The following is a 22,942-nucleotide window of genomic DNA, read 5'->3' on the forward strand; positions in this document are numbered from 1 at the left end:
ACCAGGGCCGCGGTAACTCTTTCGAACAATTCCACAGACCCGGCAGGTTATGGCCCTGTTGCCCCCACTTTGGAGCCTGATGTAGTGGATCTAAGGATCTCAAAGTTAGTACTCACGTCATGAAGGACTCGACACAGGAGCACTGGTCCCTGGTGACGCAGTTCTCGCCATCATAGTACTGCGTTGGGGGCTGGCAGTCGCATGTCTCGAAGATCTTCTCCACTCCCGGACACATCTCGCATGGTGGAGGGGTTTCTATCTTCGGTTTGTAGCCTGGGGTTGTGGGTTCTAAAGGTTTCTCTGTGACCGCTGAAAGATTGACAGGAAATTACACTTAAATATAATTCTAATTACAGATTATATTATATCATTACTAAAATTACAAATTTGAAAGTTCATCTGTTCCGCTATCACGCCAAAATTACTGTACCGATTCAAATGCAATTTGGTACACAGATAGCCTTAAACCTAACAAAGGATTTAATAGACTAATTTTGATTGGAAGAACTGCACTAAAGCTCAACTGATTCAATAAAAAATTGAACACACCCTCAGATCGCGGTTTTCATACAGCATCAACCCTTCAAACCCGGGTACTCAACATTTCTCATTTTATAACTGCAAAAGAAATTCTTCCACTTCCGTTTTGAATTTAAATACTTATTTAATTTGCATGCAGACGGTACCGTTAGATAAGTAAATTACATTAAAAATACTTACGATAAGGCTCAAAGCATCCTATAGGCTCGATCCTCATCTCAATATTATCCTTCCAAGAAATCGGCAACACTTTTAAATACTGCGCATGAATCGGGGGATTAAACTCTGTAACATCCGCGGTATCTTTGTCGAAGTTCCCGGGGAATATCTTGGGATTCCCGTTGTCGTCCACCACGGGATTGAAGGTGGATAGATCGGAGGTGTACATGATCTTGTAGGTGGTGACCCAGCCTAGTGGTCCGCCCTTAGTTTTGATTCCGGTTATGTTGCGTGGGGATGTGAAGTTGAACTAGGGAGAGAAAAATGGTTTTTTGTTGAGTTATGGTTTGGTTTGTTTAAATGATGTAACTAACACAAAAAAAGAACAATGGAATTGAAACCTTCTAAAAGAAAAATGTGAACACATGTACACACAGAATGAGGTAAATAGTGGCTTTATTAATTGAAATGGGTCATATCTCTGATCACGAAATTAAACGTACTTTTTTATTCTAAATCTTTGTTAAGAAAATAAAATAAAGGTTTTATAATTTTTAAAGAGATATCAGATAGCCATTCAGATGTTTTTACAATCTATATCGAATGGTTAATTATTATGCAAGTAAAAATATTTGCAAGTTAGGCAGAATATGCCTAAAACTTTTAACCCCTGTAAAAACTGGTACCACCTGTGTTCTATGCAAATAAATGTTTATTTCTTTCTTGCTTGTCATCAACCGCTGATTGATGACCTTTTTTGGATACCTATATAGATATTAGATGTAAATAAAATAAACACATTATTTTACATGTGTGTATATAAGATGTAACCAAATATTACCATGATCCATTCTCCAGGAGTACTATACAGCGGTCTCCAGCCCCTCTCTCCGTCCAGCCTAAAGTATTTCCTGGCGTCGTTGTTGGAGCTCACTTCTATGCTCTCTATGGGTAGGTCGGCAGCTAGGCCTAGAGGTTCCAGGCATTTTATGGCCGGTGGCTGGAATAAATAAATATTTTTTATTCTAGGTAGTTAATTTTGGTGTTTCTATGATTAATTTTGTTACTAAAAAGGTGACATTAAAATTACAATGTTTTTCTAGAATCTTTGTTTATCACCGTTTTTTTTTCAGCCATAACACTTAGAAGCGGTGAAAAGGGGGAGCTTGTGGGGTTGCTATCCAATTTAATTGAAGTAAAAATTGCTGTTTTAACTAGTCTAATGTCAGTAATCTTTTGAAACGTTCATGTTAGCAACATTGAACATCAGGTACATTAATTTACATAGTGTGATATTTTCACCATTTTGCTGGTTGGTTCAAAATTACCTATCTCTATCATACAACTCACCAGGACAGTAGTAACAGTAGTATCAGCAGTGGGCTCCCTGCATCCTATCAGCTCGAACCTGACTGCGATCTCCTCGTGCCAGGTGAGAGGCTGCACGCGGTACACCTTCGCTTCTATGGGGGTTCTATCATACAACTCACCAGGACAGTAGTAACAGTAGTATCAGCAGTGGGCTCCCTGCATCCTATCAGCTCGAACCTGACTGCGATCTCCTCGTGCCAGGTGAGAGGCTGCACGCGGTACACCTTCGCTTCTATGGGGGGTTCTATCATCTGCTTCATGGGCTTGTTGTGGTCTACTGGGCCGCGGAACACCTGGAGTATGGGGAGTGGAGATTAAGCATTAAGTACAAGTAATTCTTCGTTTTTGAATTTCAAGAAAGTACTATCCTTTTTTGAAGTCGTTTTTTTGCTCGTATTTTATCCTTCCGTGTTATTCCTATTGCATTAGTCAGGTCCTCTCTATTTCGAAATACAGCGTAGTGTAGATTTAGAAGAAATAACTTGATGACTATGATAAATAGGAATGGAAAATAATAAAAAACGTGTGTAGTTCCAACAGTAGCCCATTTATCGAGAAACGATATAGGCTACATCTCATTCGTTTGCGCAAAGTTGTTCCCACATAAACTATTGTCATAAGCGAAAGGGGTACAACGACACATTTGTTGTATACAAAAGGACTGAATTTATGAACTGTTTTGCACGCATCTCTTGATATATAAAACTTGCTTAAAGTTTATAATTTTCAAAAATGTCTTAAATATACAAGATCTTAAAAATCCAAAACCCTCACCTTCGGCTTCCCATCAGGTCCATTAACAGTAGCAAACGTGTTGCCATCATCACCATACATGACATAGTAACTCGTGACGTACTGGTTGAACAGAGGACTGCCCTGCATCACGATGCCGTACACTGGCTCCCGGCGAGGGAACTCCACTTGGATGTACTGGTTCGTGTCTTGGGTTGCTGGGTTCCAGCTGCCCGCTGTTGTAAGTAAAGAATAGGAGTAGAATGGTATTTCTTTATTATTTAATAAATAATTTTTACTTTTACACATTATACAACGGCGGGTTTAACGTCTTAGGTCCACCAGTACAACCCCTTCACCTGAACGGTGAAGCGTTATCTAGAGTGTACCAATTTAAATACCTTGGACATTGGGTCACCGATGATTTAAAAGATGATGTTGATATGGAGAGAGAACGTAGATCATTGTCAGTTCGGGCGAATATGTTGGCCCGCAGATTCTCCCGTTGTACAGACGCAGTTAAAATTACATTATTTAAAGCATATTGTACATCACTGTACACGGGAGCTCTGTGGGCTAACTATACTCAGAGAACATACAATGCTCTGCGGGTACAATTTAATAACGCGTTCAGGGCGCTGTTGCGGCTTCCACGTTTCTGTAGCGCATCAGCAATGTTTGCTGTTGCGCACACAGATGGCTTTGCAGCAATATGGCGTAAAAAGACCGCATCCTTCATCAGTCGGTTGCGTGGAAGTCGCCACAGCATCTTGAGTGCTATAGCCAGTAGACACGACTGCCCGCTTATGTGGAAATTAGTGCAGAAGACTAAGTCCCTGCTTACTATTGTGTATTAATTATAATTATATTGTTTGTGTACCTAACTACTGTATGGATCTCAGTTATCTGAATAAATAAAATTTATTATTATTTATTTATTAGGCATTTTCTACCAGTTAACCTTCGGGTGGTAATCCTTGGAGAGAGCTTTAACCTTTCTACTGCCCTGTTGACTTTTACCAGATTTAAATAAGGTGCGTAAGATAAAATATAAAGACAAAAAGGCATTCCTTCAAAAAGTGCTGGTTTTTACACAGTAATAATTAATTTGTCGTCGATAACATTACACGAGCATTTCTTGTTACCGTGTACAATTCTTTATATCACCTCTCTCCATGCTTTTCACCATCAAGCAATCGCAAGCGCAATACTGTTTTGTTTATGCATTTTGACTGTTTCGCAGTCACTAGCAAATATTTGAGGGGCAACGTTATTGAAGAGATCTGTCTGATCTGGATACACAGTACTTATCAACAGCATAGGTTATTATCAAATCCAGAAAAAATGCAACAATCCTTCGATTTTATACTACAAAAATAACTATAAATAATCTTACCCGTGACATCAAGTGGATGTCCATTGAGCTTAGCATACTGCGGTTCAAAAAGATCGTTGGCGACGGAACTGGCGCTGAACGCGGAATCTGGTAACGGCTGGTCACCCCACATTAGATCTACATAGCTGTAATACAAATATTATTGTAGGAATATGGGGTACAGCCCCCATGTAACATATAAATGTCAAGGGAGTGTCGACTTTGTGCACTTGATATAACGTTGAAAATGAAAAAACCTTATGTTGTTCCGATCCATCCGTTGTTTTTCGGTTAGACATTTGACATAATTTATATGGAACTAACGTGCAAAAACTATTGATAGATCGGTTATAGAAACCTCGATGATCTATGACTGTCACAAAAACAATGTGCTGTGATTTACGCTCGAGTCGGCAATCAAATACACTAGGCAACGTGGACTAACTAAAAATACGTAAACAATTAAAACAGAAATAAATATTACCTATCAGGATTACACACAGGTGGCGGAGACACCGTAGAAACTATGATCAATGGAGCCGCTATTGTAGTTTTTGTTGGCGTAGTAATCGTAGTCGGCGTAGTTGGCGTAGTCGGCGTAGTAGGTGTCGTAGGCGTAGTAGGCGTAGTAGGTGTAGTAGGCGTAGTCGGCGTAGTAACTGTCGTAGGCTCCGTAGCCTTTGTACCAGGAGTTATAGTAGAAGGTATTGGAGCCTCAGTGCTAGATACAGGTGTTTTACAGCCAATGACTTCGAGCCTGACCGCAATGTCCTCGTGCCAGGAGAGAGGGTGAATGCGCAAGACTTTGGCCTCCACAGGAGGTTCGATCATTTGCTTCTTTGGTGTTTTGCTGTCTGAAGGTCCTTGGAATACCTGGGAGCGACGAATTGATTTCGTTAAAGAGATTTGATGATTAAACCTTGATTTTTCACAAAGTTATGAGCACGAATGAACAATAAATAACAACAAATTTACTAAATGTTAATTGTGTAAGCGGGCACTCACACGTAGTTTATCAATAGGATCTAAGGTAATAAGACTTTCATTAATTTTAAAAAATACCTTAGGCTTTCCATCAGTTCCCTTCACGGCCACTAGGTTATTGGGTTCGTCTCCATACAAGACTTCGTAGCTGGTGACGTACTGGTTGAAGATCGGGCTGCCTTGCATCATGACACCGAAGATTGGTTGAGGTCGGGGCAGTTCCATTTGGATGTACTGGTTCAGATCTTGGACCTTCGGGTTCCAGCTGCCAGCTGTGGAGAGTATTATATTGAGCTTGGAGGTTCACCAAAATGAGAACATGAATGATAGTTTTTAGATTTCAAAAAGCATCTTGTTGATTTCTCAGATAATATTTATAGCCCGGTCAAAATAGACATTTGAAATAACTAAAATTCCCAGAAAGCTGATTTTTGGTGGAGAGCTAGATTTGATCATTATAAATAAAATACTAAAAGTCCCCATTGATCCCATGTGTGCGTCAAAAGTTATTCGAGGTCAAATGTCAATTTTTTTGTTTTTTTGTGTTTTTTTCGAAAACGGTAAGTTTTATCAAAAAAATACATCAGACGAAAATTGTAGATTATAAAATTTTCCACAAGAATGGCATTAACAGTTACCATTCCTGAGATATCACGCTTCAAAGTATATTCCATACATGACATGCACACATTTCCACGCCACCTGTGAGGTAGTGTACTCGGCGCTTTTTTTTTACCGTGATTTACCCTGTAGGCCTACTCCACTAACTGTCATGACAATTTTAGGATAGTTTAAGGGAATAATTGCCGTCAAGTTCTAATATGATGTCATTATTGAAATTAACTATTGGGTTAACTATTATTGTGATTGTTTTAGATTTATTAGATTCATACAAAAACTCGTGGTGGCCTAGTGGATAAAGAACCAACCTCTCAAGTATGAGTGGGTTCGATTCCACGTCAGAGTACCAATGCAACTTTTCTAAGTTTGTATGTACTTTCTAAGCATATCTTGGACACCAATGACTGTGTTTCTGATGGCACGTTAAACTGTAGGTTCTGGCTGTCATTGAACATCCATGGCAATCGTTATGGGTAGTCAGAAGCCAGTAAGTCTGACACCAGTCTAACCAAGGGGTATTGGGTTACCCGGGTAACTGGGTTGAGGGGGTCAGATAGGGCAGTCGCTACTTGTAAAGGAATGGTACTTAGCTACATCCAGTTAAACTGGAAACCGACCCCAACATAGTTGGGAAAAGGGCTCGGAGGATGATTTGATACTACAATCTTTTTGCAATTGCAAAAAATAACGCTCAGGAGTTTTTCTGGAGCAGGTGGGAGTAAAGTTATAATTGGTTCCAGATATTATGTATCAATTCCCAACCCCAGTCTTCTGGATAAAAATGGAAATGTCGAAGGAAAATTAGCGTGCGATAATTTTCTACAACTTTAAAAGCGGATTGTCGCAACTATAGCGCTTTGAAAAATTTTGTTCCGTGTTTAGTGATGCAGAACCATGCCTTAGGACTGCTGAGTACGCTGATATTTAGGACTTGAAAGTGGGCAATCTAGCCTTAGTGACAAGCCACGTGAAGGTAGTTCAAAACCCGATATGACCCAAGATAATATCGAGGCTATGCAGCAGTTTATTATCGCAGACCAACATGTAACATACCGTGATATAATCCGTGGGCATAACGATTATTTTACATTCCCCAAAATTAAGCAAAGTCTTCGTGGTTAACGTTTCAGCACACCTGAAAAAGCTGTTGACTCACACAAATCGGCCATTTTTACTACCTCCACTTCAGAATGGAATAAATGTTTCAAGTACTGGGTTTAATGCCTGCAAAAGTGCATTAAATATCGCGGTGATTTCTTTGAAAAACAATAAATGTTATTAACCTATTAGATTGTCTAACTGCCTCGTTGGTCTAGTGGTCGCAAGTGTGGCTGCTGAGCACGAGGTCTCGGGTTCGATTCCCGAGTCGGGCCGAAATCTCTTTGTGGGTTTTAGAAGACTTTCACAAAGCAGCCCGAAGCCTGGAAGTTGGTGATTGATTCACCCGTGCATCGGAGAGCACGTAAATGTCGGTCCTGCGCCTGATCTCTTTCCGGTCGTGTCGGATTGCCGTCCCATCGGGCTATGAGAGTGAAGGAATAGGGAGTGCACCTGTGTCGGCGCAAATGCTTGTGCACTATAATATGTCCTGCGCAGTTGGCTAATCTCCTTACATGAGAACAGCCGCCGTAGCCGATAATCGGCTAGGAGGACATCATCATCATCAGATTGTCTACACTCATTTCAAACGACACACACCGTCCGTCGCCGCCACCACCACCACCTCCGCAGTGGCCACAACCGCAGCTCCTGCGGCCGCCGCCGCCTCCAACGCTGCCGCCGCTGTCAACGCCGTCGCCACTGCTGCTGTCGCGGCGCCCGTGTCTGCGTCTCAAGAGGAGGAAGACGTGATGGAGTGCTAGTCTGGCTCCATTGCGCTTCCTCCAGGCGAACATCAACCACTGCGCCCGTGCCCAGGATCTGCTGCTCCAAAGCATGGCGCAGTGGTCGATCAACATCGCCGTGGTCGCTGAGCCGTACTTTGTCCTTCCCAGGGATGACTGGGTTAAGGACCTTAGCGGCTCAGTGACCATCATATCGTCGGCCGCCGCTGGTACTCCTTCCCTCGAAGGGGTGAAGAGTGGAAGGGGTTGCGTCGCAGCACGGTTCGGGGAGATAGTCGTCGTGGGGGTGTACTTCTCCCCGAGCCGAACTCTCGCCGAGTTCCACAACTCCCTCCTGGAGTTGTCCGTCGTCGTCGGAAGTTATTCCCTCCCTGTGCTAGTGTTAGGGGACTTCAACGCCAAGAATGTGGCCTGGGGTTCCCGACGCACAGATGCACGGGGTAGGATGGTGGAGGACTGGGCGCTGGAAGCAGGCCTGGTCGTCCTCAATCGGGGTTCTGTCCCCACGTGTGTACGGATGCGGGGCGAGTCAGTGGTGGATATCTCGTTCGCCAGCCCCGCTCTGCTACCGCGTGTCTTTGACTGGCGCGTGGAGGAGGGGGTGGAGACCTACTCCGATCACCGGTACATCCGGTTTGACGTCTCCGCCCAGAACCCTAGCGCGCCGGTCCTGCAGACCCCGAGTGGTCCACGTTGGGCGCTGAGGCACCTTGACCGGGAGCTTCTCCTGGAAGCCTCAGTCGTGCGGGCCTGGGTGTCATCACCGGACAGGCCCGCCGACATCAACGACGAGGCGGAGTGGTTCCGGGAGACCATGTCCGAGATTTGTGACGTGGCCATGCCCCGAGTCCCGCCAGGACGCGCCCGACGCCAGGTGTACTGGTGGTCTCGCGAGATCGCCGCCCTTCGAGAGGCGTGCGTCGCTGCGAGGCACCTGTACACCAGACACCGCAGGCTGCGCATCCGCCCTCCGGATGCAGAAGCCAGGGAAGCAGAGCTGTACGAGGGTTACAGAGCTGCGAAGACCGCCCTCCAATTGGCCATCGTCCAGGCCAAGGAGGTGGCCAATGCGGAGCTGCTGGGGTCTCTGGACAGGGACCCGTGGGGGCGCCCGTACAAAATGGTGCGGGGCAAGCTCCGCCCATGGGCCCCCCCGCTGACCCAGAGTCTTCGGCCTCAGCTGGTGGAGGAGGTGGTGAGCGCTCTGTTCCCTTCGCGCGGGGAACACTCTCCCCCGCCCATGTCTCTGCAACCCGCGGTGTCAAGTACGGACCACACTTCCGACGACGACGATGTCCCCGAGGTGACTGGGGTGGACCTGAGAGTGGCGGTGGCTAGGCTGAAAGCCAAAAACACCGCCCCAGGGCCTGATGGCCTGCCTGGCAAGGCCTGGGTCCTGGCCCTTGAGGCTCTCGGGCCTCGACTTAGGGGGCTTCTCAGCGCATGTTTGGAGAGGGGCCAGTTCCCACTTCGTTGGAAGACAGGGAAACTGGTCCTCATACGGAAGCCGGGGCGCCCTGCGGACTCTCCGTCCGCATACCGGCCTATCGTGTTGCTCGACGAGGTGGGCAAGCTCTTTGAGCGAGTTGTCGCACACCGCCTCGTCGCGCACCTTGGGGGGATAGGGCCGGACCTTGCGGACCACCAGTTCGGTTTCCGCAAGGGGCGCTCAACGGTGGACGCCATCATGCGCGTGAGAGCTCTCACGACGGGGGATGCTGTGTCCCGGGGGGGGGTCGTCTTGGCGGTGTCTCTTGACATCGCCAACGCCTTCAACACCCTTCCCTGGAGTTGCATCAGGGAGGCACTCCGGTATCACCGGGTGCCGACCTACCTTCGTCGCGTGGTCGAGGCCTATCTGTCGGATAGGTCCATCATTTACCCTGGTCACAACGGGGAATGGAACCGGCGAGAGATGTCGTGCGGTGTTCCGCAGGGGTCGGTACTGGGGCCGCTCTTGTGGAACATCGGCTACGACTGGGTGCTGCGCGCCGACCTCCCTAGCGGCGTCAGCGTGGTCTGCTACGCTGACGACACGCTGGTTCTGGCACAAGGGAGGTCGCACCAGGAGGCGGCCGACATAATGACGCGCGGGGTTGCGATAGTCATTGAGAGGATCCAGCTGCTGGGACTGGAGGTGGCCTTGCACAAATCCGAGGCCATGTGCTTTCATGGGCTTCGGAACGCGCCACCTTCAGGCTCCCAAGTCACGGTGGGGGGGGCTACCATCGGCGTCGAGAGGGCGATGAAGTACCTGGGACTCGTCCTCGACGGCCGGTGGAGCTTCGTCGAGCACTTCCGACGTTTGGGCCCCAAACTGGAGAGGGCAGGTGCTGCATTCAAGCGGCTCCTGCCCAACCTGGGAGGCCCAAACGCCCCCTGCCGTAAACTCTACGCGGGGGTCATGCGGTCCATGGCCCTTTACGGGGCCCCGGTATGGGCACGTTCGGCACGGCCGCGGGCTGTGCACTACCTGAACGTGCCCCAAAGGGTGATAGCCATTAGGCTAATCCGGGGGTACCGCACGATCTCCCGCGAAGCAGCTGGCCTACTCGCTGGACTGCCACCGTGGGATCTGGAGGCGAGGGTCTTCTTGCGCCTGTACGACTGGCGCGAGGAGGCTCAGCGCCGGGGAGAAACCCCGTTGCCGCGGCAAGTTGTCGCGCAGCGGGCGGAGCTCCGGCGCGATCTCATGGTGGCCTGGAGGGAGCGACTATCGCAACCCAGTGCAGGGCACGCCACCATCGTGGCGGTAAGTCCCCTCTTTGAGGAGTGGCTCGGGAGGAGTCACGGCGCCCTCACGTACCGCATGACGCAGGTCCTCACCGGACACGGTTGTTTCGGGAGGTACCTGCACCGCATCGGTCGTGAGGAGGCGCCCGGGTGTCACCATTGTGCGGACAGCCCCGAGGACACGGTGGACCACACAGTCCAGGTGTGCCCCGCATGGGAAGGGCACCGCCGGGTCCTCGTCGAGGCTTTGGGCGGCGGCGACCTCTCGCGTCCGGCCCTGGTTCAGGCCATGGTCCGGGGCGAGAGGGAATGGGATGCCGTCGCCTCCTTCTGCGAAGCGGTCATGCTCGAGAAGGAGGAGGCGGAACGCCAGAGAGTTCGCACCTCTCATCCCGGCCGCCGCGCTGGACCAGGTAGACACCATGGGCGCCGGGTGTCGCGAGATGACTCCCGGCCACCGTAGGCGTGGGTCTGTGGGCGGTGAGTTCGGGTGGCTCATCGTCCCTCTGTCTTCCTAGACGACAGACCCGTGTCGACGGCGCGCGTTGTTCCACGCGCTCCTCAAAGAGACGTCAGCAACCCCAGCGGGGCCCAGCAGGGCCAAGGCCTGCCGGGGCTGCGGGTTGTTCGAAAGAGATACCGCGGCCCTGGTACATAAAAGGCCTATGACGGAACACGACGATTTTAGTCAGTAAGAGTCTGACACTCCCTCACCGCTGCTAACCCACAGCGGGAGGGGTCATTTGATGATTTTACGTCGATAAAAAAAAAAAAAAAAAAGCCCTTGTATATACGTGGCTCATATGTGCATATCATGTGTAGTGTAGTGTGACTCTTTGAAGCGCGATATCTCAGGAATGGTAACATTTAGGAGAAAACTGTTAATGACATCTTTGTAGAAAATTTTATAATTTACATTTTTTGTCTGATGTATTTTTTTGATAAAACTTACCGTTTTCGAAAAAAACACAAAAAAAATTTGACATTTGACCTCGAATAACTTTTGACGCACACATGGGATAGATGGGGACTTTTAGTATTTTATTTATAGTGATCAAATCTAGCTCTCCACCAAAAATCAGCTTTCTGGGAATTTTTGTTATTTGACCACTACTTTTATGTCTATGTTGACCGGGCTATTAATAAAGGTGGGGGCACTCCCCCCACAGTGATTACCCACAGTCTTAGCAAGTTGTGGGAAATATCTACATCAATAAAAAAAAACTGAATTTGACTGTTTACGAAAATAAAGTAAATAATATAAATGTAAAACTGACCAGAGTTTGCAAGAGGACGTCCGTTGAGTTTAGCGTATTGAGGCTTGAACATATCACCAGCGACGGAACTTGCCGTAATCGAAGAGTCGGGCAGTGGTTGGTCTCCAAACATCAGGTCTATGTAGCTGTGAATATATGGGAAGTTAGTATTAAATACAGACTTTTGTACCAAATAAACATAAGCAATATACAAAATAACTATTTGGAATTATTAAAGATAAAAAGATTTTTTATTCTATGTAATATGTTATAATTTGAAAAAAAAATGTGTAATTTAAATTATTGCAATACACTTAATAATATACTTTACAAAAAACCAAATCATTTATCAAAAAATCGTAGTTTATCATTTTTTTCAAATTACTGCCACTATTTCTAGTTCCCAAACCAGCACAAACACTATTCCCTAAGAAAAAAACTAACTCATCAGGCGAGCATTCTGACGGTGGTATCGTCTCCTCGTACACAACTGGCGTAGTCGGCGTAGTCACCGTAGTCGTCGTAGTTGTCGTAGTAGTCGTAGGCTTCGTAGCCGGTGAGGGCACGATATACGGCTCTATGATGAAACTAAATAAAGAAGGCAAAGACTTACTCATCAGGCGAGCATTCAGGCGGCGGTATCGTCTCCTCATACACAACTGGCGTAGTCACCGTAGTTGTCGTAGTCGTCGTAGGCTTCGTAGCCGGCGAGGGTACGATATATGGCTCTATGATTGGCTGATGCGTGGGTCCGACTGGCGCGTATGTACTGACTTCGACACAGTCGCTTGAGTCGCAATGCATGGCATTGTCGAGGCACTGGCATTTGATGCAGCCGTCTGTTGTAACTCCGCCGGGCTGGTAGGAAAACGTTTGTGTTATAATTTTGCTAAGTCGTACAAGTATTTTGTCGAAAATACTTGTAATTTTTCACGTTAATGCATTTAGATACCTATAAGATTATAAATTACACAAGTTACATAAAAAAAAAACTCAATTTTGGATGGCATGTTTAAATCAAAAACATAAGTAATGTGACGTCATTTCTTTTCCAGTTTGCCTTTTTTATTTTTAAGCCTTCTAACATCTATACTATGCAGTGTAATTCCTGAGTAAACACATACCTTAATCATCTTGTCATTAGCGAAGCAGGTACAATCCTTCTTAGGCACACATGTCTTCTCGTCGCGCCAGAAAGAGCCCGCCTCGCATGGCTTTTCTATGCAACCTTCAATGCATTTCTGTAAACGAATAAAGTCTATTGAAGAATATGTAAGAGCTATGATATAAAATAAATAAATAAATGAGAAATAATATGATTTCACTTTATCTAAACCTCATACATATAAAGAAAGTTAAATAGAACATATACATATACATTACCTCTCCAATACACCGTCCCTTAGCCAGCACTGTCCTCTTGAAGTAATCGCAGAGACTGTCACAGCGGTACGCGCAGGAAGAGAACTCCTGTCCCGGGGGACAGCGGGACGTCGTGGGAGATACCGTAGAGGTCGTTGTCTCTCCTACACAAGATTGTGAATATATTAGAGAACTATCCTCTTGAAGTAATCGCAGAAGCTGTCACAGCGGTACGCGCAGGAAGAGAACTCCTGTCCCGGGGGACAGCGGGACGTCGTGGGAGATACCGTAGAGGTCGTGGTCTCTCCTACACAATATTGTAACGTATTTATTCCATTATTTTTGAGGATTTCATATGTTATACAGGCCACTATAAGATGGAAATAATATGGACCCGGTCAAGCAGTAATTGAGGATAAAATATTATTATTTGCAATAACGAAACTAAAAAGTACATATAACTAATGTCAGCTAAAATAATCATATTTATAAAGATGAATATAAGGAAAGTCATATTTAAAAGATGAGTAACGGATAGTGAAAAGCCAGAGTCTGATAATCAAGTAACTAGGTTAGGAGGTCAGAAAGCAATCCTTCTATATAAAATCCTGGTTACTGGTTTACCTACATATAATTCCGGTAACCTTGGTAACTGGAACCCTTAGCTGGAGTCAGACTGGAAGCCAACCTCAACTTTAGGAAAAGACTAGGCAAATAATGAACTCACCAACAACAAGACACTCAGGCCTGACGAGGGCCACAGCTTGAGGCCAGTCGCAGACCATGGTGACGTTATTGTACCAGGTGCCGGGCCCGCATGACTTCAGCACCGGCCCGTCAGGAGCACACTCGTAGAACTTCGTGCAGTCAGTGGGGTGTGGCTCGTTTGGACGGAGAGAGTTCTCGCAGATCGATGGTTCTAGGGAGAAAGTTTTATATCGATGATTATATTGGAAAATCATGAAACTCCTCGGTAATAAACCAAGTGAGATAACTGGTAGACTACGCTAACTAAGGCTAGTTTTAAAGAGACGCCGAAGATCCGTGTTTGACAGTCTTTTTGGATAATTTCATGTCAATTAAGCTATATTTGTCCAGGGTTATTGTTTTTCTAGTAAGTTGCGTGCCAACTGAACTAACCTGGCAACCAGTCTCGGAAGGGCTCTTTTTTCTCAGTAAATACACGAAAGAAGTAGAGGTAACAAAAAATAGTACAAAGGTACTGCTTATTTCTAATGAAATCTCTTTCAGCAGACCCGTAGTAGGAGAGTTAGAATATAGAAATTATTTTCTAGTAACTTCATGACATATAAGGAATGTACTCTAGTATTGCAAATTGAGGAAAGTACTTGATACAAAACTCCACCTACCCTCGCATTCACAGTAGACCCTGATCTCAAAGTCCTCACACTTCCTGCCTCCTCCCTCCTTGCAGTACAGTCCTCGTTGCAGACTACATTCAGCGTCCAGGCCTGTCTCCTTGGGCGACTTGTGGTCTGTCACCGTGCGGCACTGGATCTTCGTCATCATGCTTTCTTTGCACATTGGGGTGCCTATAGCCTGGGCAGTACGAAATTGAGAGATTTAGGGATCAATTATTTAGGGTAGACTTAGGGCATTAAAACAAACATCCGAATTGAGAATTTTCTCTTATTCTTGGAAATTGGTTGAAAATGATGGTAGCAAGCTAGCTGCTAATTTATGTTGAGAATGAAAATCACTATATCTAAAGAATAATACTTAAAGCTCATATTTGAGTAAATTTGCCGGGTGGGAGCGGAAGCGATACTAGGGACCTTTAGGAACATATTACCCTCTCATGCTCCCTTCCGTTTCCATGAAATCCACTCCTTGGAACCCCGTGACGTTTGCTTGTAGTTTCGAAAGAGCTTTTATAGGCCTGTTTAAACTAAAGTTTGAGACTTACCAGTTCATTCGGTTTAGGCAGCGGCTCGTTGTCAATGGACTCGCCGTTGGGTCCGAGCTCGGGAGGCCCCCTGTTGATCCACGAGGTCCAGCCGGTCACACACTTCAGCGGCTCGTCGTGAGGCTTTGGTGATGTCGCCTCTTTAATGGGCTGGTGAGGGGAAACATGCCACAAAGAAGATTTTTAAATACAAAGTCCTTTATCATATTCATTTATCATTTTAGAAAATTGAAATGTTTTGAATTTATGAAAAAAATTGAGAGCAATCGTTTGACAGTTCATTGAAAGTACTGAATTTGGCTCGGTACTACCGTACTTGGAAAAGCAAGGGTTTTTTTTCTAATTCTGATATTCACGAAGTTCGGGTATGGTTAAATATCAATGATCTTGATGATTAAACTTTTTTTGGAAAAGCGCTTGCGAATGCTAGAATCCATAGTTGGTGATAATTAACAATGATTCACCAGCTCATTTACCACCTATCTATAAAAATCCAACTCACCGTTTCAACAGTAGTACAAGGCTGTCCAGTACAGATCCTCTGCTTCTTGGAACAGCGGCAGGTATGACAAGCGTCTTCCTCTATAATGTCTCCCTCGGCCAACTCCCTGCCGTCGGGTAAGGTCATGCACACCGGCTTGCATTTGGCGCGGGGCACGCAATCTTTGTGGGTACTGTTCTTGTAGACCTGGCCTTCGGGGCAGGATTTTTTGGGTTTGCAACCTAGGTAAAAAGGATAATATTTTATTTATGAAGTGTCGAAGAAATATGGTTGTATTGTGTGAAGTTACGGCTGAAAGACAGTTACTTGTGATCTAAAGCAAATGATGGATGGAATGTTTGAAGGACAATATGGATGTAAATAGTGTTACTTGTGAGATGATGTCAGATGAAGCCATAGAAGAAGACATGGTGCGCCGACCATGAGATAATGATAAATTGAGATAAGCGAAGGTTAAAAATAATTTTTAATAGCTTTGAAAAATTTGGATTAAGACAAAAATTGCCACTTAAAGTATGACGTAAATTTTACCATTACGTAAATATTTTGATGTTACGTAAATATGTATTTATGAAGGTCTAACGTAGCCAAATTAGTAGCAATTTATATAAAGGGAATTAAAAAAAAAAACATATTTTCTTCGCCTGGAAAAATACATAAGTTTTACAAATACATAAGTTTTACCTTCAACGCAGGTGTCCTGTTCGCAGTTGGTCTTCATGTCCGTATAATACAGGGTGTTGTCACACGTCTCTACCGGGCACGCTGATATGCACGCGTCGTAGTTCGAACACTCCTCGTCACATTGCATCGCTGGTGAGAGAGATTTCATTTGTTATTAGAGTATATGAATGTAAATGGAATATAATGTAGCCATGAATATATAGTAGTGAAATAATTCAACACAATTTTTTTGTTTTAAGGAAAAATATATCTGGATGACTCATTTGCTTTGGTGCATTTTTTGTACGAAATAGAATGAAGTTTGTTTGTAAGTTTAGTATCTTACAAGCACAGTTTGGACAATTACACATGATACATTACAATTTTTTTATGATCTTACACAAACTTAAGAAAATAAGCTTAGATTAGTCGCCTGTCAAACTGCCTTTCAGGTACCCATTTCCAAGTCACAAAACTCGAAACTCACGACACAACTCCTGGGTCCTCCACTTGAACGTCACGCCCCTATGTGCACAAGCATGCGCGTACGCAGCTAGCGCGGTACAAGCGCACTCGCAGTCGGCGCCCGCGTCGCAGGCGCAGGCGTCGCGAGTACAGCGCGCGATGTAGGGGGAGGGGGGGACTTCCGCGTGGCAGAGGGTGAAGGGGAACTGTTTCATGTGACTACAGATGGTGGATGACCATTCTTTACGTTCTGGGCGTTGTTTGCAGTGGTCCTGTGAATGGATGGTTGATTAGGGCGTTGAAGGTAAAAGTTTGCAATGGTCCTATTAATAATATTTATTTGTGAGAAAATTTTTTTTGGTGAAATCGCTAGTAGGTACATCTGAGCAAGCCTCTTTATATCTTTATACAAGAAGAGGCCTAATAAGCACGGTTGCACGGAAGGACAGTAAAAAAGCTGATGATGACAAAAGTCGGTACATAATTATGTTGAAGTTTATGTGATTTTATATCTGTGTTACGTGTTACGGTTACAACATTTATAATAAAAGTATAGTCATCCTCCGAGCCTTTTCCCAATCATGTTGGGGTCGGCTTCCAGTCTAACGGGATTCAGCTGAGTACCAGTGCTTTACAAGAAGCGACTGCCTATCTGACCTCCTCAACCCAGTTACCCGGGCAACCCGATACCCCTTGGTTAGACTGGTGTCAGACTTACTGGCTTCTGACTACCCGTAACGACTGCCAAGGATGTTCAATGACAGCCGGGACCTACAGTTTAACGTGCCATCCGAAACACAGTCCATGGTGTCTAAGATATACTTAGAAAGTACATACAAACTTAGAAAAGTTGCATTGGTACATGCCTGACCTGGGATCGAACCCGCGCCCTCATACTTGAGAGGTTGGTCCTTTACCCACTAGGCCACCACGAGTTTTCTTTATAATAAAAGTATAGTATAACGCAGTTATAGGAACATAGCTTCATTATTGGTAAGCCAAGTGATGTTTACATACGAAAATCCTAGTAATTTTCACTAGCACACTTAAAAATAGCTATAATACATGAAAACTTACAATAAGCTTCTGCGGTTTAGGACACGTAGGCTTCAGCTTCCAGGAGTCAACGAATATAAGAGCTGAGGACTCCGCCATTCCACCTGAGGGTGTCTGGAAGTCGTCTCTCATGTCGCCGTTGTAGTTACCGCAAAGACCTTTCACCTGAAAGAAAACAGTGTTCAGTTATTCTGAGAAAGTCGATTACCTATGTACCTTTAATCTGGTAAATAAACATCATTTTATTTGCTCCAAAGAATACTACTGAGTATACTATAACATTATCTTTTATCTTGAATGGGTAGGTAAGCATTTTTCCTTTACTTTTATTTTAAACATTAGAGCCTAGAAACACTATGTAGAGTCAACAAACGGGGTTGAACTCTCACATTCAAAAAGTGCTTTAAAATAAATTAGGCAATATTATATTTATCAAAATCTGACATGTTCAGTTATCTAATGCAAAGTTTTACATACTTCAGGCTAAATTAAGATCTCAACTTCAATTAGATACTCACTCTTCCTTGCCAGATGGAGTCGACTTTGACATACACCCTCATGCCGCGGTCCCACTGCAGGCTCATACCCAATGTCGGTACATCCAGGAACACGTATGCACCGGCAATGCGCATTTTGATCCTACAAATTTTATGAGGAGGTTAAAAACGTGGGCGAAGTAATGTTATTTAGGGAGCAAAATATTGAGATTTTTTTTGTGGAAAGATGTTAGACGATTTCATTGGCAGAAAAAGATACTACCGAACTACCCCAGTGTAGCTTTCAACGTCCGTTTGTCTTCGAACACCTGTTCAATTTGAAAATTGAACGTAAACATTCATTGTGTTTTACCAAAACTAACGGCAATGTTTATGGTGATCTTTATTTATTTTATATAAGACTAAACAATATATATTTAAAAAAATAGTTATAAACTATGCCACTATTTAAATCTGCAACCTACCTCTTAAGTTTCGATATGTCAGGTATGGGTGAATCCTTAGTAAGTGCGACGATCTCCTCGCTGTCGCCTCTGCCAACCTTCAGGGTTACTGACTTCGAGCAGGTGGCTCCTGTAGTGCCACATGGCACGTTCTAAAATAGAAATACTATATTTAGTATTCATCCATTATTCACTATATCTATGTAAAAGAAAGAGATATTAGTTACTTTATTCATCATTTAAGAATGGCTGAAGGGATTTGGCTGAAAGTTTATGGTGACCAGGTGATGGACATATGATACTTTTTATTTCTATGGAGGTACGGGAAGTAGTTCCTCCGGGACGCGGGTGAAACCGCGAGGAACAGCTGGTGTCACTACATAGTATAAAACAATGTCGATTTTTCGGTCCCTATATTCCATGTTTAAAACTACGCAACGGATTTTGATGCGTTTTTTAAATAGATTTAGTGATTAAAGAGATAGTGGGGAAATACTGTTATCCAGTGCGAATCCGGGGTGGGTCGCTAGTTCAATATAAAAATGCCAGTCAAAACCAATTTTACCCTTCACCTGAATCTCAACATCAAATCCATCCTTGGAGTCCATGACTCCCTTAGCCAGCAGATAGGTGCAGACCCCCTCGAAGTCATAGTCGGTGTCGTCGAAGGTCACCACGTGCGAGTCGCCCCACACTGAACACACTCCTGCGCACTTGCGGGTTGTGCATGACCAGTTGCCGCTCTTACATTACCCACTAGTCCCAATTTCCGGCAGTCGGTTAAGTGAAGAAGTCCGAATTCTAGTAAAACCTAGCATCTTGTTTTGTTCAACCTTCCTTTAGGAATCCATCGTTTTAGGAAAAATCCCCAAATAAATCTTTACTTTCGACGTGTTTAATTTATGGTAGACCGCAGTTTTCCTTAATCGGACGTTTATATTTTTGGTGAAAATTAGCCTTACTGTGTTAGATTCCTAAGACCCACCTGTATTTCAACATCAAATCCATCCTTGGAGTCCATGACCCCCTTGGCCAGCAGATAGGTGCAGACCCCCTCGAAGTCATAGTCGGTGTCGTCGAAGGTCACCACGTGCGAGTCACCCCACACTGAACACACTCCTGCGCATTTGCGTGTCGTACATGACCAGTTGCCGCTCTTGCATTCGCTGGGGAGAAAAAAGGATTTTTTTTATTTTTTTTGTTTAGGTACAATTGAAAATCCCTTTTTGCAAAATCCTTTGACTTTGAAAATATGATGATGGGTTTATGTGCCTAAAATGAAAGTGCTCCCTTTTATAAGAGCGGTAAACAGGGGCGGTAATTTATTTCAGAGATGGGTTTTTTAGTTACGTTCTGCAATGTTCATATTTCAATTTTCAATAGCGCATAACATTAATATTGCTTGGACCAACTTGGACGTCTTCCTAAAGACATTCAGATAAGGCATTTCGAAAGAATATAGACTCCATTTTAATGCTAACATAAAATGTCTTAAGTACTTTATCACCAAAAAATTACATAATACAACAAAAAAAAAATGCTTGCATTAGTTATTGAAATTTTTTGATTGTTTGGTAAACCACTCCAAGTAGGTCTGTGTCAATGCTGTGTAAGCAGTATTTATATCTCCTTGGCGCGTGCCACAGACAAAGTGAAAGGCACGTACTTACGCATTATGCATGCTAATGTACGCATTGCACATAATGTAGTGTTGTATTTGAGAAGTATATGCAACGGGGGCGTAGCTCAGATGGTAGAGCGCTCGCTTAGCATGCGAGAGGTACCGGGATCGATACCCGGCGCCTCCAATCCCAAATCTTTTTTATATTAGACGCCCCATAAAAATATATTCAGGAAGGAATTAGCGAAACTCACCAAATCTGCTGAGACGGATTGGCGATTTCATTCGATTTTTTTAAGTTTAGGGTCCTTTCCTCAAGATGCTTTCTGTCACTTTTACTCAGTCATACATAGGCATTGCCCATCAAGGGTAGTTTAAGAGAACGCTTTTAGCGATAAGACCGCTCATTATGTCACCTATACTTCTTTATATTTTGCTTAATTAATTATATTATGTAGATACTCACCAGGTGTTACACTCCTCCTGCATGAGGTGTCCATCAGGGTAGCTGCGTCCTCCATGGTGACAGGGGCACTGTGTTGGCGACACACACTTCTTAGACATCGTGTCCAACACGAAGCCCTTCTTACATTGGCAGCCTGGCCGACACTCTGCTGTTGTTGATGTAGGCGGAAGGTGCATGTTCTAGAGAAGGATATTTTATTTTAAATATTATGTAGCTATTATAGTTCTATCATCAAATTGTGTTACATTGGTATTCTCGGCGGGGAATTAACTGCATCAAAAGTGTTAATTTATGTTTGGATTTTGTGAGATAAAGCATCTATCTGAATGTCATGCAGAACAGAAGCAACTATTGCATTTTAAGAATCCCTGGATCCCTTTATGTTACTCTCAACAGTGACATACTGACTTTTTAAGAATTCTTAAAGTGCTTTACGTTTTAAAATATAATTTTCAAACATACTGGGTCAATCAACTGTTACCTAGTTGAGGGTATAACAGGACAAAAATCCGAATAGACTTTTATTACCTTGCAGGTAAGTGGTTCAGCAATCTCACAAGTGGTGAACTCCATATTGTTTGAAGCACTACAGTTGCTGCGTAGATCCTCAGCGGGCGGGTAGTTCTGTATGTCCGTCGGAGTCGCCGGGATGCAGTCCCATCGGGCACCAACGCATGTGCTAGATTGGGAAGGTACATTTTATTTCTTCGTAAAGTCGATAGGATACAATGATCTGGATCAGTGGGTCAAGAAAAAGTCAAAGGACGAGAAAAATATGTAGGAGGACAATAATCCCTAATGATTTTTTGCAGTTTTCATTGATTGGGATAATACTTATGCGAATTTAGTCTCTTTTCATTGCAACTTTAGAGATTTATTTCTAAATTTTCCCAGATTAAAAGATCGCAGATTTCGTTCTAGGCAGATATATTCTAACTAGGTCAACTGGGTAATTCAATATTTCGGTAAATTAAATCAATCAGGTAATTCGAGGTACAAGAGAAGTGATGAAAATAAGAAATTGTTGAAGTCATTGTTTTGAAATAGATATTATTTAAATCATGTCCCATTTCCTAACAAGTGCAGATGGCCGCGGCCAACAAGTTTAAGCCGTAAAACTTACTTACTTAAACCCGTTTCGCAGACATGAATGAAATTATGCAATGTCGCTACTACGCGAAGTGAAAGTTTAAGTAAAGGTAAGCCAGTTTTACGCAATGTCCACTGTGGTGAAGTTTTGTTTGGATAAGTGTAACAACGGGGGCGTAGCTCAGATGGTAGAGCGCTCGCTTAGCATGCGAGAGGTACCGGGATCGATACCCGGCGCCTCCAGAATTTTTGATTTTGAATATTTTTCATGTAAAAATACGTGTGAATCCCTTCCCTTCCACATGTGACCTCCTAATCTCCTCCTAATCGTGAATCTTAGGTAGTTGCAACACTCCATAGAAGCTAAATTAAAAAAAAAACCTTGACTACTTTATATCAGGTACCTACAGTGGGTGTTCCTGGATGAGAATTTTTAGTATGATTGTAGGCAAAGTTGTTACTCTTCCTGTAATATTAAAAAGATCCAGAGTGTAAATAGATAGTATTTTCCGTACTTATCAATCAAGATAATTTGCTAAAGAATTGCTTACCATAGTTCCCTTTCTCGTTTTCCGGCTCTAACTTCTTTGTAACCAGCATTGAACTGCAGCCCCTTGTGGTAGCACGGACACTGTGCGGTTGGTACGCACAGATTGTTGTCATCTAGGAGCTGATAACATTATTTGTTTATTATTATGCGACAAACATAATCCATCTTTAAAAAAAAAATGTGGTCTTATTATAAAAAGTACCTGGTTTAGAACTAGGCTTAGAACAATGACTTTGTTCGAGATGATGGTTTATACCTAGTACTAAAGCCGGCACTTTTTTAAGACCACGTTCTACATACTGGAATGCGTTTTTCCTGGGGTTAGTGGAGTTCTAGCGTGGCATATGGGACTCTTAACGAATGGTTTGTGCAGTTGACAGCTGTCAGTTTTCCATTGTTTGATGGATCCACCGCCACTCTAGAATTCTTGGAGGGTTTGTGCTGACTGACAGCATATTTCGACTTCACCAGTTACCTGTCCCGGTGTGCCTAGACTGTGTAATAGTCACCTGTCCCGGCGGGCAGGCGCAGCCCTCGACGCAGCAGGGCGTGCAGGTGCCGCTGGCCGCCAGCGCCATGTCCGCGCACTTGCGCAGGCAGCTGTCCGCGCACACCGTGTACTCCTGACCCCCCGTGCATTGCACCTCTGTGGGGAAACGGAAGAGGTTCTTCAAATATGTGTATGT

At 44.1% G+C, this 22,942-nt stretch overlaps 1 protein-coding gene and 2 non-coding genes across 3 annotated transcripts in view; 2 read left to right on the forward strand and 1 right to left on the reverse strand.

The window, feature by feature from the left end:
- The window catches only part of LOC124631285 (hemocytin-like), a 51,919-nt gene that overhangs the window by 20,066 nt on the left and 8,911 nt on the right, over positions 1-22,942 (reverse strand). Inside the window, exons 17-41 of the mRNA XM_047165604.1 lie at positions 22,766-22,902; positions 22,258-22,376; positions 21,146-21,296; positions 20,618-20,796; positions 19,516-19,696; positions 18,552-18,682; positions 18,109-18,229; positions 17,612-17,755; positions 16,557-16,806; positions 16,091-16,219; positions 15,407-15,627; positions 14,905-15,054; positions 14,348-14,537; positions 12,999-13,177; positions 12,740-12,856; positions 12,229-12,473; positions 11,637-11,761; positions 5,240-5,433; positions 4,662-5,050; positions 4,199-4,323; positions 2,845-3,038; positions 2,196-2,363; positions 1,541-1,699; positions 721-1,009; positions 117-309 (exon numbers count right to left, since the gene is read on the reverse strand). Of these exons, the coding sequence (XP_047021560.1) occupies positions 117-309; positions 721-1,009; positions 1,541-1,699; positions 2,196-2,363; positions 2,845-3,038; positions 4,199-4,323; positions 4,662-5,050; positions 5,240-5,433; positions 11,637-11,761; positions 12,229-12,473; positions 12,740-12,856; positions 12,999-13,177; positions 14,348-14,537; positions 14,905-15,054; positions 15,407-15,627; positions 16,091-16,219; positions 16,557-16,806; positions 17,612-17,755; positions 18,109-18,229; positions 18,552-18,682; positions 19,516-19,696; positions 20,618-20,796; positions 21,146-21,296; positions 22,258-22,376; positions 22,766-22,902 (4,480 nt within the window). The remainder of the gene's footprint in view (positions 1-116; positions 310-720; positions 1,010-1,540; positions 1,700-2,195; positions 2,364-2,844; positions 3,039-4,198; positions 4,324-4,661; positions 5,051-5,239; positions 5,434-11,636; positions 11,762-12,228; positions 12,474-12,739; positions 12,857-12,998; positions 13,178-14,347; positions 14,538-14,904; positions 15,055-15,406; positions 15,628-16,090; positions 16,220-16,556; positions 16,807-17,611; positions 17,756-18,108; positions 18,230-18,551; positions 18,683-19,515; positions 19,697-20,617; positions 20,797-21,145; positions 21,297-22,257; positions 22,377-22,765; positions 22,903-22,942) is intronic.
- Positions 20,266-20,338, forward strand: Trnaa-agc. Its single transcript has one exon. It is a non-coding gene; the product is annotated as a tRNA-Ala (tRNA).
- Positions 21,877-21,949, forward strand: Trnaa-agc. Its single transcript has one exon. It is a non-coding gene; the product is annotated as a tRNA-Ala (tRNA).

The sequence above is a fragment of the Helicoverpa zea genome, chromosome 6 (genome assembly GCF_022581195.2).
Source record: "Helicoverpa zea isolate HzStark_Cry1AcR chromosome 6, ilHelZeax1.1, whole genome shotgun sequence".
Classification (NCBI taxonomy): Eukaryota; Metazoa; Arthropoda; class Insecta; order Lepidoptera; family Noctuidae; genus Helicoverpa; species Helicoverpa zea.